The 15,422-nt window shown below is 37.3% G+C and overlaps 2 protein-coding genes across 3 annotated transcripts in view; one reads left to right on the forward strand and one right to left on the reverse strand.

The window, feature by feature from the left end:
* The window catches only part of idua (alpha-L-iduronidase), a 56,725-nt gene extending 48,539 nt beyond the window's left edge, over window positions 1-8,186 (forward strand). For both annotated transcript variants that reach the window (XM_066710872.1, XM_066710873.1), the window contains 7 exons: window positions 1,232-1,448; window positions 3,499-3,708; window positions 3,921-4,042; window positions 4,265-4,390; window positions 4,827-4,903; window positions 5,044-5,144; window positions 7,347-8,186. In XM_066710872.1, coding sequence (XP_066566969.1) covers window positions 1,232-1,448; window positions 3,499-3,708; window positions 3,921-4,042; window positions 4,265-4,390; window positions 4,827-4,903; window positions 5,044-5,144; window positions 7,347-7,447 — 954 coding nt within the window. In that variant the 3' untranslated portion in view covers window positions 7,448-8,186. The remainder of the gene's footprint in view (window positions 1-1,231; window positions 1,449-3,498; window positions 3,709-3,920; window positions 4,043-4,264; window positions 4,391-4,826; window positions 4,904-5,043; window positions 5,145-7,346) is intronic.
* A 2,053-nt stretch (window positions 8,187-10,239) lies between these two features.
* Window positions 10,240-14,936, reverse strand: rbp4l (retinol binding protein 4, like). The gene is made up of 6 exons (XM_066710874.1): window positions 14,827-14,936; window positions 14,093-14,213; window positions 13,378-13,514; window positions 12,259-12,371; window positions 10,852-11,064; window positions 10,240-10,468 (listed from the first exon to the last, which is right to left on the reverse strand). Exons 2-6 carry the CDS (start codon window positions 14,207-14,209, stop codon window positions 10,458-10,460), a joined length of 591 nt encoding a protein of 196 aa, XP_066566971.1. The 5' UTR covers window positions 14,210-14,213; window positions 14,827-14,936; the 3' UTR covers window positions 10,240-10,457.
* Between the last annotated feature and the right edge of the window lie 486 nt (window positions 14,937-15,422).

Raw genomic sequence — 15,422 nt, forward strand, 5'->3', positions numbered from 1 at the left:
GACATTGACCTTTTTGTTTTAAGCCACTGCAGTGTGGCTTTGGCTGTATGTTTGGGGTCATTGCCCTGCTGGAAGATGAATCTTATCTCAAGTCCCAGGTCTCTTGCAGACCTTTCTTACAGGATTTCTCTGTACTTTGCTGCATCCATTTTGCCCTCTATCTTTACAAGGTTTCCAGGCCCTGATGCAGAGAAGCATCCCCATAGCATGATGCTGCCGCCACCATGCTTCACATTAGGGATGGTGTTCTCATGATGATGTGTGGTGTTAGGCCACTTTTATGAAGTACATAGGCTATTGTTGCAGTGTGCACAGTGTCTCCCAGCTCAGCTGTGGAAGACTGTAACTCCTTTAGAGTTGCTATAGGCCTCTTGGTGGCCTCCCTGACTAGTGCCCTTCTCACCAGGATACTCCGTTTTTGAGGACAACCTGATCTAGGCAGATTCACAACTGTACCATATTCTCTCCATTTCTTAATAATGGACTTTACTGTGCTTTGGGAGATATTCAATGCCTTGGAAATGTTCTTATATTCTACCCCTGTTTGTGCTTTTGAAGAACCTTATTCTGGATTCGATTTGAATGTTGCTTTGTCTTCATGATGAATATTTTGTTATGAAATGTACAAACCAACTGTGGGACCGCCCAGAGACATGTGTATTTAACCTGAAATCATGTGACACACCTTAATTGCATAGAGGTGGACTCCATTCAACTAATTACATGACTTTTGGTTTCACCACAGCTCAATCAGGTGTGAAAGGGGGTGATTACTTATGTATTCAATTATTTTCTGTTTTGTATTTGTAATCAATTTAGAACAATTTGCAGATTATATTTTTCACTTGGACATTATGGACATTTTCTGTGTTGATCAGTGGCAGCAGCTCCTGATTAAATCCATTCTGATTTCATATTGTAACACATTGAAATGTGGAAAAGTCCAAGGGGGGTGAATACTTTTCAGAGCCACTGTAGTCCAGTGGGGAAACTTACATCTGATGTGCTTTGAACAGCGCCTAATTCCACAATTGTTATATTTGAAAACATGGAATATAAACATAACGCATATGATGAGAACTTTTTGGTTTTCTTTTGTGTCTGTGTGCATGCCTGTTTACACCAATTTAGTTTGATCAAAATGTTAATAGTACACAACTAAGAAAAGCAAATTCCCATCAGGGTAGCACTAGCAAATACAGTGAACTGAACTTTACTTTCTCTACTGCAGGTTATCGCTCAGCACCAAAACCTGCTGATTGCCAGTCCTGCTAACACCATAAACTACACGCTGCTGAGCAACGATAATGCTTTCCTCAACTACCACCCCCATTACTTCACCCAGCGCACTCTCACTGCGCGCTTCCAGATGAACAACACACGCCCTCCTCACATGCAGCTGCTGAGGAAGCCTGTGCTGACGGTCATGGGCCTCCTGTCACTCCTGGGTGAGGAAGCCCATGGTGTTTCCTGTAACATTTCAGCATTCACCTTCTAAATCCATTCGCTTTATCTGGTCTTATTGTGTCCTGACGTAGTCACAATTTGCCTTTTTTTGTCATGAAGATAGTTGGCTTCCTGGAGGCTATGAGAGTTAACTTCCTAATGTGACATTCACAAAAGACTTAAGATCTCAATTAGAACTCTCTCTTTTGTTCAAAGCTGGTGATATTAATAAATGACGGGTTCACATTCTTTAGATGATTCCGTTTCACATTTTCCCTCCACTTCTTTTCACAGTATGAGCCCACAGCTCAAACGCTAGAGTTAAGCATTGTAGAGAAGACTAATACAGGCTCATAGGTGCCCAAGGTGCCTGAGATTGAACTACCCCTGAAATAAAAACTGGAAAACAGGAATAAAACAGTATAATTAATAAATGTTATAGGGAGATGAATTAATAGCATTGATTAATAAAAACATAATTTGCCATCAGTAACTGTTTGGCATTTAGTTTAGTTTAGTTGTTTGTGAAACTTGGCTTTTGGCCAGAGATGCTGAAATTAGTGGGCTTTATTTTAATGTCAGTTACCTCACAGCACCTTTAAATGTCCATAACACAATAATACATGAGCAGTTCCAAATAATGTATTTAACCAATCCCTTCAGGTGTTCCCTTTATAATAATGTGTTAAAGATGGCTCTAATTGTGCTAAGCCAGTGCACACATGGGAATGAGGTACGTGAACTGGCATGTAGGCGCTGACTGGGGCAGCCCGTTTTATGGGAGAACTGAATTGGCATGTTTATTCGTTTATTTTTGACAACAGGCTACATTTGAAAAAAATTTTAAAAATTCAAACAGACTACAAGATGCCTTAATTTGTTTGCATTTTTCAGATAGTTTTTTGACAGGTTTCTTTCTTGAAATTTAATAGTTGCTGACTCCTACACTATAGCCAGTAATCCAGTTATGGGACACGTGTACTGAGACACTAATCCTCTTTTGCAATATGCAATGTAAAATAAGGACACAGGGAGGCATAGTGAGAGCCCGTAACTGTTTCTGGGTAGCACCTGGAACATTTTCCATTTGTGACAAACAATGAAACAACTGTAGTGTAGTTTTAAAAGAAAAATCTGGAAAGAAAAACCTGGAACAACTTTGCAAACTTGCTGAAGTGCATTAGGCAAAATACTATTTTCACGAAAACATTTGCAACGTTCAGTGGGTAGCGTGCTTGGCAGATGAACATTATCAAGGTTTCAGATTGATTAATCAGAATTCAACTATTAATCTGTGCACTGGTTCTATCAAGGGGAAGCCATTAAATAATGCCAAAATGGTGATATACAAAATAATGGCATCACCATGCAGATCTGTCAGGAGCATTCCCAAACCTCATTAAATACATAAACCTAATAGACATTGTATATTGGCATTATGTTCTAGTTAGCTTCTGAATGAAACAATGTTCAGAGCTCCGACAATATCCTACAAATAACATTTTTAAATGTGCTGTCTGTACATTACTGATTCCATCAGGTTTTACAACAGCAATGATGGGCAAAAGTTTTGATTAAACCCTTAGACATTTGATCTGAATTATTGTATAAAGAAATGAAAAAAAATAATAATAATAATTTTCAGTCTGTTTTAACCGTTGATAATCTTAATTATCCACTCTCAACATTTTAGCATTCTATTTATATTGCACTCCATTCATTGTATGTATGATTCAGTTCATACAGTTTCATTTTTTCTCATTGTTGTTGTATGTTCCACAGCTCCATAATTTGCACCCCTATACCCATATTCACAGAACCAACACTAAATAGTTAATCTGACTGAGTGCTCTGCAAGAGTTTCTTGATCGAATGTTCTTATTAAATATTATAACACACCAAAAATTACAACCTTAAATGCTCAAAGGAAACATAATTTGTGGTGAAAAAAAATGAATGAATGAACTGTATTCCAGAATAGATCAAGACATTTCTTCACAGTCACGTTTAATTTAAATTGGTTTTCCATCCCCCCCTCATTTTCACCAAAAGGAGAGAAACAGATATCTGCTGATATAACTGAGGGTGGGACGTCTGAGGAACCAACATTAGGTGTTCTTGCCAGCACTCACCAACCTGCTGTCCCTAGCACTGCGGATAGCTGGCAGTCGTCAATACTGGTTTACAACAGTAACGACAACATGACCTCACTTGACTTAAGCTACGTGACTATCCATCTTAAAGGATATCCCACTCTGCAGGGTAAGTGCTAGAGAATGCTACCCTCTAATCTCAATGCCTTGCATGATCTTGCTCTAAGAAACGAAGTAGTACACAACTCCCTTGAAGATCTCCTATCGATTTAGTTCCTCCTTTTCTTGTTTTGGTTGTTTGCTTTTCATATCTGGTGTTTTAATATCACAGGAGGATCTGGTTTACCTTTGCAAATGTAACTTTACTCACTTTCCCTCCAGGGATGGTGTATGTAACATATTACCTAGACAACAATGCAACCAACCCTTATAAGCTGTGGAAAAGCTTCAGAAGTCCCGATTTCCCAACTGTTCATCAATTTCAGCAACTGAGGAATGTGGAGGTAAAGGAAAGGGTCTTCAGTCCATTAGTGAAAAGACTAGGCACTAATAAGTCCTATTACCAGCAGGCCACATTAAGCATTGGTCTGCAATGTTATTTACTATGATGCACATGAAGATGCCTGTTAATTGGCTAAAATTCAATTCCCATGTAAATGTACACATAGGGATACATAATGTGCTTAGCCGTAGAAATGTGATTTAAATTGAGTATTCTCTCACAGGATCCTTTGGTGACAGGACCCTACCCTTTCCCTTCTGAAGGCAGTTTAACTCTGAAAGCAGAGCTCCCTGTCCCTTCTGTGCTCCTGATCCATGTGTGTGCCCAACCGGGGGCTCCTCCAGATCAGGTCAGTGCATCTAACTCCTTTGGTCCTCCAGTAGAAAACTATCCAATACACCACTGTGCTGTGAAATGTGACTTCCACGTTTCACTCATTGATGTTTACCACTAGTAGCTCTGATAACTAAACATTTGCCCGTTGTCCTGAAATAAAAACTACTGATTATTTTAACCTTTATCTTGGAGCATTTGTTCTTCCTTAGTGTGCACATCTCTTCATAGCTTTTAACTTAAGTATTATTGAAGACCAAAGTAGCTGCTCTTTGTCTTTTATTGGACATTGTTTTTAAGGTACAATACTTAAACAGTGGTAATTTAATGTACAAGATAATGTACTGTAAGTCAGCAGTGGCTTGGCCAGCAGTGATCACATTCACTACAATATGTATTATTCTATTTCTTTGACATTTTCTCGTTGTTGTTTTTCTTCTTCTTCCTCTCAGGTGACAGGTGTGCAGTTCATTCCTGTTACAAATGGACAGGTATTGATAGGATGGAAAGATAGCTGTGTCAATTCCAGGTTAGTATTCCTATCTGTATTTTGGAATAAAGGGTGGCCCAAAACAAATTAAGGTACTGTCAAACAGTCAGGCAGAAACTGAAACCTAAAACCTGTATGACACAGACTAAGGGGTTTCTTCTACTTCTTTTATCTTGTAGATGTATAAAAACCTATGAAGTTGAATTCTCAGAGGACAAGAAGACATTCCAAAGAGTAAATGAGAGGAACACCATTTTTACATTATATGTATATGCTCCAGGTAGGCATTGTTAAAAAGTGTTGAAGAGTCTGGCAATTGGTACCATTATAATTATGAAATAATAGGAGAAGATTAACATATTCACACACTTAATATTATACTTAATTCCTGGCCTTTTTTGTCAGTTTAAAATTCAAATTTTGTTTTTTCAAAATGTCTCTAAATGTAAATGTCTTTAAAAAATATCCTATTAGAAAATACATTCTCACACTTATCTGCCACCAGGCTATTTGATTTAAATGAAACTGTTAAGGTGTAAAACCTATGCAGTTTAAGAGGGGAAACTTGGATCTTGCAGCAAACCAACATTGAATAAATACTATTTAATTAAGTATGAAATGACAGGGATAATCTAACATTTCAGAAGAATCAATGGTGTAAACATATTTGTCATATTTAGAATTCTGTACTTTTTTAGCTTGCTGTTGATCGTTCGTTTATATTTTAACTAACCTGGAATGTCTAGTTTAAGCATTTGTTAACAACTTGTGAACAGTTGTTTTCATTAAATGGACTTTCAGATGCCTCCTACCCCAGATGTTTTGTTTTTTATATATATATTGTTACGTGCTTGTTATATATGAAATAATTTATATAATTTGCTTGTTTATATACAGCTCTGGAAAAAATTTAGACCACTTAACATTGATTTCTGAACTTGCAGTGGTCTCTTAATTTTTTCCAGAGCTGTATATATTTATATAATTATCATCAGCCTTGTCCATCCAGTGCTGACTGAATGCCTCCCCAAGATGTTTCCTCTTTTGTTCCGATGTACGGCTTCTCTTTTTGCAGGTCACACCATTATATACACTCACCTAAAAGATTATTAGGAACACCATACTAATACTGTGTTTGACCCCCTTTCGCCTTCAGAATTCCCTTAATTCTACGTGGCATTGATTCAACAAGGTGCTGAAAGCATTCTTTAGAAATGTTGGCCCATATTGATAGGATAGCATCTTGCAGTTGATGGAGATTTGTGGGATGCACATCCAGGGCACGAAGCTCCCGTTCCACCACATCCCAAAGATGCTCTATTGGGTTGAGATCTGGTGACTGTGGGGGCCAGTTTAGTACAGTGAACTCATTGTCATGTTCAAGAAACCAATTTGAAATGATTCAACCTTTGTGACATGGTGCATTATCCTGCTGGAAGTAGCCATCAGAGGATGGGTACATGGTGGTCATAAAGGGATGGACATGGTCAGAAACAATGCTCAGGTAGGCCGTGGCATTTAAACGATGCCCAATTGGCACTAAGGGGCCTAAAGTGTGCCAAGAAAACATCCCCCACACCATTACACCACCACCACCAGCCTGCACAGTGGTAACAAGGCATGATGGATCCATGTTCTCATTCTGTTTACGCCAAATTCTGACTCTACCATCTGAATGTCTCAACAGAAATCGAGACTCATCAGACCAGGCAACATTTTTCCAGTCTTCAACTGTCCAATTTTGGTGAGCTTGTGCAAATTGTAGCCTCTTTTTCCCATTTGTAGTGGAGATGAGTGGTACCCGGTGGGGTCTTCTGCTGTTGTAGCCCATCCGCCTCAAGGTTGTACGTGTTGTGGCTTCACAAATGCTTTGCTGCATACCTCGGTTGTAACGAGTGGTTATTTCAGTCAAAGTTGCTCTTCTATCAGCTTGAATCAGTGGGCCCATTCTCCTCTGACCTCTAGCATCAACAAGGCATTTTCGCCCACAGGACTGCCGCATACTGGATGTTTTTCCCTTTTCACACCATTCTTTGTAAACCCTAGAAATGGTTGTGCGTGAAAATCCCAGTAACTGAGCAGATTGTGAAATACTCAGACCGGCCCGTCTGGCACCAACAACCATGCCACGCTCAAAATTGCTTAAATCACCTTTCTTTCCCATTCAGACATTCAGTTTGGAGTTCAGGAGATTGTCTTGACCAGGACCACACCCCTAAATGCATTGAAGCAACTGCCATGTGATTGGTTGATTAGATAATTGCATTAATGAGAAATTGAACAGGTGTTCCTAATAATCCTTTAGGTGAGTGTATATATATATATATATATATATATGGCGATTTTAATGGCCTAGTCTTATAGGATCTGGTGCTTCCGTGTAAAACAATCAAGCAAAGGGATGGATAGAAGAGACTGAAATTTTTATTGTTGAATTGAAGGTAGGCATTTGCACTTCTAACTGTATGTGCTTTGCTTGCAGAAAACACAGATGTTTCAGGTTTCTACAGAGTGCGTGCTGTGGACTACTGGAACAGACCTGGTGCATATTCTCTTCTTGAAAAATACACTGAGGAACATTGACGGACATCTCTGTTATCTGGCCTAATAGGTTCCTGTGTTGGAAGATACTACTTACTTCAGTGCCTCCTATAGACATTAACTGTGTCTATATATTTATACTTCATATTTTTGAAAATGCATGGTCAGTAAGAAATATGTTAAAATCCAAACATGTGAATAATAATATAATAATAACATTTTAAATACCACACTGATGTTGCTTAAGTGCAGCTGTATTATAAATAGGGGTTTTGGGTACATTTTGTTTTTCCAAATTCTTTTTTTTGTTTTTTTAGGAATTAAAATCTGGTGAAATCAGAAGGATTGGTTTAATGTAAATGATCAAGAAAGGACTTTAGTTTTAAGTCAACTCTCTCAGTATAAAAAAGTTGCAAGTTAGATAAAGAAAAGTCTACTGGTCTGGTTTTGTGAACAGAATACTATGTCTAAAAAAAGCTAAATCAATATTTTTAAACACCAAGATGACTTTGTCTGTTCCTTACCTAGTTTTATTCCTCCTACACAGCTGTTTTTGTTTCAGTTAATGATTGTGTTTCAACCTACATATTGAATTGATGATCCTTAGCACCTGTTTGGTATACTTGTTTAATCATACACCTGACTTTGTGCAAGTGTACCTAGAAGAATTGATGCTGTTTTGAAGGCAAAGGTGGTCACACCAAATATGAATTTGATGTAGATTTTTCTACTGTTCACTCACTTTGCATATAACTTGATAAATATAATCTATTAACATGTCTATTTTTGAAAGCATTCTTACTTTACAGCATTTTTTCACACCTGCCTAAAACTTTTGCACAGTACTGTATATCATCATCATCAGACATTATTGATCCACTGCTTGATGAAGGTCTCCCCAAGATTTTTCCATTTGTTTAGATATACAGCATCTCTTTTACAGGCCATGCCAGAAAATCTTACATCTTTATTAAGAAATTCCTAAATCCCTAGTTGCATATTCAGCAAATATTACACAGCATATTAAAAAGTACATATTTGGACATATTGATGTTAAATGTTGTATGTGGTTGGAACCACTTGCTGTTAAATGTGACCTGGGGTCTAAAAAATGACCCTTTAATACCCTGTAAAGACAGAAGCTTCTGAAAAGACTTATTACCATAGCTCTTTAAATCCCCATTAAATCTAGTAAAGACGATCGAAAATCCTGTTGTCTGTTTTCCTAGACAGGCTTTTACAAAACAGCTTGGTCTGCCAGTTTTGGGCTCTCTGTCACTGAGGTGAAGGAATTGGGTAATGAATGTGGGTTTTATAAAATATCAATCCTTAGTGTTTACCACTAACTGGATGACAGTCCCATTTTAGCCCCAACATTTTTTTAACCTTCACTGGATTATCATCTTATGTCTGTTGGATTTAACTACTTTTTTCCATTGACCTTTGGCTGTTTCAGTACATCTCTCTCTTTTTCCTTCAAAGGGACTGAAGCATCTATCTTATTCTTTCAGCATGTGGCACAAAGTTTTATTAATTTGTCTGTTGGCTTCATTAATATTAATTTCAAAATAAATCAATGTTTCCCTTTCAAGTAGGAATGCCAAGCATCATCAAATGGTAAGAGCTTCTCAGACCACCAATCACTGAGCATACATACAAAAGTTGGTCTGTTGGTAAATTATGGTACAGAATGGAATTATTTTGGTCCCAAGTATGACTCTAATGTACGGTATATTTTCTTCATACAAATTTCTAAAAGTCAATCCAATAGAGAAGAACACTTTACTGTGATTCATGCTCTTGCAATACATAATAAACGAGTGAATTGCAAATGTTATTTGAACTGCAAGAATATCGTCCCTGGATGCACACCTTGTTAATTTTTAAATAACAAACAAACTGGTTTTGAGAACAAATGCTTCGGACTATCTTGACAGAGGGGTCAGAACAAAGCATGCAGTTCTCAGTGCTTACCATGCTCGCAATATAGGAAAGGACTGTATACAAAGCTACACAAACCAGGTTTCATAAATTCACACAGATTTGCATTACATGTAATTTGAGAGATAAAATGGTGCTTTCTAGTGTCAGAAGGGTCCCTCCTGAGGGGAAAGAGGGGCAGGATGTTCGTAGCAGGGCTGTGATAAAGCCGTTTTTGTATATGTGTGGCTGTACTGTAATTTTGCGCCTGACATATGGGCTAAATTGAGATCTCTAAAGTACATTTGATTTCTAATGCTGCTTGCTAGCATTTATCGGAGCACCTGACTAATATTAACACAATGTGAGGAACTCTTATTTCTGATACAGCTGTGAAGATAGTAAATTAAAAGTGATACCATTGCTGTATTAATACCTCACCTTTGCACCTATTGAACTGCATTTCTTTCCCTATGTGTCTGTGTGAGCAAGGTCATTGTCTCACTGTCTTACTGTGCTATAGTTCAACCCTGATACCCAGAACAGCACCAGTATATGCAGATGCAGGTGTGGGTGAAGGTGTTGACACCCTTCTTTTTAACCCTATTGACTATTGTATTTAGTTTCAAAATAATATTTATGAAATATTAATTATTTAACATGTTTTATTTTCAAAGATTGTTGAACACTTATTCAAGCTAACCAGTAAGAAGGAGGTTCCAGTTCTTCTGTCTGCAACTCCATTGGAAGTTGTTTATCAATACTATCTCAGATGAATGGGTGCTTACCAAATCACCTTTGAGTGGGATAGAAGAGTGGAGAAGTACTGAGTTAGTGTGTCTGTGAAATTTTCAATCTAAAACTGCAAACATAAATTAAATTTTGTAGTAAAAACCAGCACAATCTCCAAAAAGTTTGTTTAAAAAACAAAATATTTATTGTCAGCTGACATTGGAACAGGGGTTGAGTACAAGGGAGCTCCTGTGAAAATATGAATGTGATGCATTTTCCCACACAGCACTTCTTGCTAAGTATCACTACGGCATTGCTATCTTCTCATTCTGGATGCCTCTTTTCATGCCAGCATGCTAAAGGGATCCTTCTTCATTCAGAATCTGTGTGTGAAATCACCTTAGCAAGCCCCTGTAAGAAAGTCAAGAGAGAAAGCAGACAGGACAAACGGTGAGTGTAAAGTTGTCTTTTCCAAACTTGAGTCATCCTTAACATTTTGAAGTCTATATGCTAAACAAAACTATTAAATGTAATACTCATGTAGCTTTATGTAATTAAGATGTTTTTCACTTACTGATTGGATCTCAGAGTTTTTTAAGGTTTTCGGGAATATGATTTACCATACCCTTATTATCTAGTAACTTAAACACCACAAGAAAACAGCAGTTTGGAGGGAAGGACAGGATAGGAACATGAATGAGAAGAGAGCACATATGTTTATGAAATAAGCGGTAGCTACAATCTGGTACTAAATGTATCATTTCACTGTGTGCTTGCAGAGGCTGTACACTCACCTGACTGCAGCACAGGCTCAAACTGGCCGGCCATGCAGATCTCCTCCTGCTTCTGGCGGACGATGCGCTGGATAGCGGGGGGTAGGCCACGAGGGTTACGGGAGAAGATCAGAGAGTACCCGTCCTCACAGGTGCCATCTTCCTTCAGAGAGCGGCAGGCGTAAGTAATGGCATAGTGGTCATAGTCGGTGTCAATAATCCAGTAGTTGTCACCTAAGAAATGAGCAGTTTTGTCAATCTGAACACATGGTGTTAAAGGCTAGACAATCTAAGCATTTTCTGGGGAAGATTGCTGACATTATTTCTTTGAATTTTCGATTGAAGATAAAATATCTGGCAATGAGAAAATAATTTATTTTTTTATGTTATTTTGAAGGGATTCTATGACCTGGTTTTCTTTAACAGAATAAACATTCAAAAATCACATTTATTAAATTACAAAATTATGTTTTTCTGATATCAAATATACATTTTCATTTTATTAGTGCTGTATATCAACTTCTGTATACAGGATAGTATCAAGGTAGGAGTGTACAGAAACCACATTGTTTCAAATAAAATCTGTTTACCACTGCTGTCAGAAATCAGTTTAGGTTTGTGCAATAAATTAACATAACATAACTAAACTGAATTGGGATTGATATTGATAGTAATCTCTTTTACAAACACCCTCAGAATCCCCACTTGCCACAAACTCAGAATGCCACTAATCATTTAAAGAGGACTTCTTTTAAAAGAAAGCATACATTGAATCTGTCTACAGTGTGATTACCCATAAGACCTGCAATCTTTTAAGCTCACTGTAATGGTATGATTCCACTGGAACTATGGAACCTCAAACTTACAGACCGCTAGTTACATCAGATAATGTAATCTCCCAAACTCTTAATCAAAGTGAAACTGAAAAACATAAATGACAATGACTGAAAGAATGGCTTTTTCTTTTTACAGTTATAAAAAGGTTCATAACAATGCTATTGTTTGTGATTTTAATTGTTCTGTTTCTTTTGCATAAGATGCCCCCAGATTGGATACATCTGATTTTAGTTAAATGCTTCTTCTTTCTGCTCTGGTATTGATCTGTGGTTTAAAAGTGAGATTATTCACACTGTGCTATAATGTGTGGTGGCAGTGGAACACTTATTTTGGGGCAATGTAAATCTGGTCATTGTTTCAATATCCCAAATAGTAGACACAAATCAATTTGTAGCCCTATGTTTCTAATAAAAACTTATTGTCATACATTGAATCTGTTTTTTTTTTTAAAATATATATGAAATGCACTTTATTTTAAATAAAAATTATAATATTTAATACAAATATAAAACATGAGAAAAAAATTAAGGCTGCAAATGAAGCTTTTTTATTCAGTCCTAAATTGACCCAAATGTGTATGTTTGGACTCACCTCCGCTGGACAGATAGCTAGCCAGGCCCTGGTAGTTCATGAACATTTTTCCAGGAGTGGTAGGGTCAGGCACACTGTACTGGGCAGCCATGTCAGCACAGACAACCCAGAACCTGAATAAATACCAGAAGGAGAATATTATTTTCAGAATCTATTGTGAAAGTAATTCTAATTGATTTTACATTTTAATACAGTTTAAATAGTTCATGGAGTGTCTTGCATCAGGCCTCATATGTAATGACGCCTTGGCTTTTCTGAACTTTGACATAATTGGACCATGTTAATATAAATAAAATGTTGGAGTAAAAAATATGCTGGCCCAGTAGCATTATGGTATATTTCTTTTCTTTTTAGTTGTGTTGAGGTTTCTATTTGAATGCAGGTAAACAGGTTAATTTACATGGATAAACATGGAAACAAACTTTCCATTGTATTAAACAGTTAGTACAGGCCAGTTTAGGATTTTGAGAGTGCCATGCCAAAGGTACCAACACATCTTAAAAAGGGTATTTTGTAAAATAAATCCTCTTGGCTGAGTTTTGTCTCATGATTTGCACCAAAATGCATTTAGTGCTCAGGTTACAGCTGCAGTAAAATATATATGTGCAGGCCAGTTGATCAAACTAATAGGACAATTAGCCATTCAAAACTCATGGTCTGGTCATCATAATGTGTACAGATGGACAAAGAACACCTTCAAAAGACTAAAATCGCCCCAAAATAACTAATGCATCATAATACATAGTTTACTATAAATTGTATTAATTAATTGGTAGCCATCATTTGAAATAAACAACCTTGTAGGAATCATAAGCTGTACTATGTACCACACTTTGCCATCGTTATGATAGAAGTGATAAGTACTATAAGGAGAATCAAAGTCAGCATAATTATTAAAGATTGTACTGTATACAGAGGGAAAAAGTATATAACAATTATTTACTGCATTGCACTGCAGGCACAACTAAACTAAAACTAAAACACTTCAGTGAAAAAAGCAACCCAGTTCAATATGTCCAAGGTATCAGCCTATATTAATCCTATCCCCTATAAAGTTATCTCTGCCTTTTGTCCAAAGTGAAGCTTGACCATCTAGTTGCCTGTTGAGTATCAGCTCACCCAAAAAGCTTGACCCTGCCTTTGGAGGAAGCTGTCATGACACCCTCATCATCGATCGTGTACTCGGCAGAGATGTTGTCTTGAAGGAAGAGGCCTTCTGGGTCTTTCTTCTGCAGAGCGTACCATTTTCCTGCATACTGTGACACACAGGGAGAGGATGTTATTGCGCTATAACAGGAGCACCACAGTCCAGAGGGTGAGGTTTTTATGTTTTGTAAAGTATAATAGTTAATTCAATAATTGGTCCAGTAAAGTCATTCAGAGCTCAGCTGGAACCAAGAATAGGAAGATCCTGTGGCTCACTAGGAACAAGGCTGCAGGTCCCATGACAATGTTTAGACTATTGTACATAAAGCATATTGTACATTTCCACCACTGCAGGGTGCTTTTTTTTTTTAGCAATTGTAATTGCTAAAATAATTCTGATAATTACACCATTAATGGTTTTATTCTATGGTTTACTTCAGGATAAACATCTTGATAGCAACCTGATTTCTGTATAACATACATACGTACATTAGTGTTTACATATAGAAGAGACCACTTAACATTGATTTCTGAACTTGGAGTGGTCTCTTATTTTTTTTCCAGAGCTGTATAAGTAACTCAGCTGGCACAATTCCCTTGAAGTCTACTTCTCTGCCTTGCGTCTGCTCTTATAATTTTTGGCTTGGTAGAAATGTACAAGGGTAGGGTGTTTTCAATGTAAACCTACCCTCTTTGGATCAAAATCCTGTTTTACTGTGAAGCTGTCCACCACACAGGAGGCAGACCAGCACTCCTCGATGTAGCAGAGAATGACGACCAGAAGGGAAAGCTTGGAGTAGTCCATTTTGCTAAACACAGGGAATGCACAACCAGCATCGCTTTGTCAGAGATGAACACAGGCAGTAAATCACACAGGCAGCAGCTGCCTCAGGGACTGATTCAGTGGCTACAGTTCCCCAAGTTCAAAATGTGTAGCTTCCTAAATATATTCAGATTCTCAATTTTTAGTGGTTGGCTGGCTCAATATTTAGTTTTCTATGTAAGTCAATCTGCTCTGATTATACACTAGAGATGGTGTATAAGAGTGGCCAGAGTGCAGTACTCTGGCCAAAGATATTAATTCATTGTGGTTAGAAGTGTTGTAAAGTAAGCCAGTGTGTTTTATAGATATATGTACTTAAATATCTAGAGCCAATACAAAGCCCCTGCAAATCATAACTAAAGGTTAAAAGGAAATACACTTGTATACACATGGCTTCTCCTCAGTTTAAGGATGAGAATGATCTTTCTCTCTCTCTCTCTCTCTCTCTCTGGAGATAGAGATAAATCTCCATGCTGTCTTTTAAGACAAAAAATATCTGTAGTTCTAATATCTATATTACAATTACTGTTAATTATTGCTCACTTTCTAAGTCCCTACATTTCCTAAAGTGCTCCAAATAATGAAATACAAAGTCTTACCTTTGTGTTGGTTGTGAGGGAAGTTTGAAAATTTCTATAGCTTGATGATTCCCGCACTGAAGCTTTCTCTTATGTTCCTCCGTTTGATTTGAATGCCTCTTTAGCTTGACAGAGCCTTTATATAGTCAAGATACAGACGGGTTTATTGATTATATTCACTTCTTGTAACTAAATAAGGTGCTTAAATCTGCCGCTAATCCAGTTAGAGGAATACCAAAGTAATCTCCCCTTGTGAAACCCACGCTTGCAGTAAAAACCTTTAGAGGTTTATGTAACAGCAAAGAGGCCTACTACAAATAAATAGTTTTGGAAATGCTACAAGGACACAAGGGTCAAATGGATTAGACAAAATATATTTCTAAGCACATGGCACAACATTTATACAAATGTATAACTCTGCACTGCCAGTTACATGAGTGGCTGAGACTATGCAGATATTACGTATCTGAAACAAACTAACAAAAATATTGATAAAATGTTGAGTGCCTTTTTCACATTTTGGTTTATAGATTTAGTGGAATCCACTTCATTTTGAAAATACAAAGCAATTGCAATGTAGACCAATTTTTGTCAAAGAAAGCTTAATGGGCCCAATG

Source organism: Amia ocellicauda, chromosome 8 (assembly GCF_036373705.1).
Source record: "Amia ocellicauda isolate fAmiCal2 chromosome 8, fAmiCal2.hap1, whole genome shotgun sequence".
Taxonomy (NCBI): Eukaryota; Metazoa; Chordata; class Actinopteri; order Amiiformes; family Amiidae; genus Amia; species Amia ocellicauda.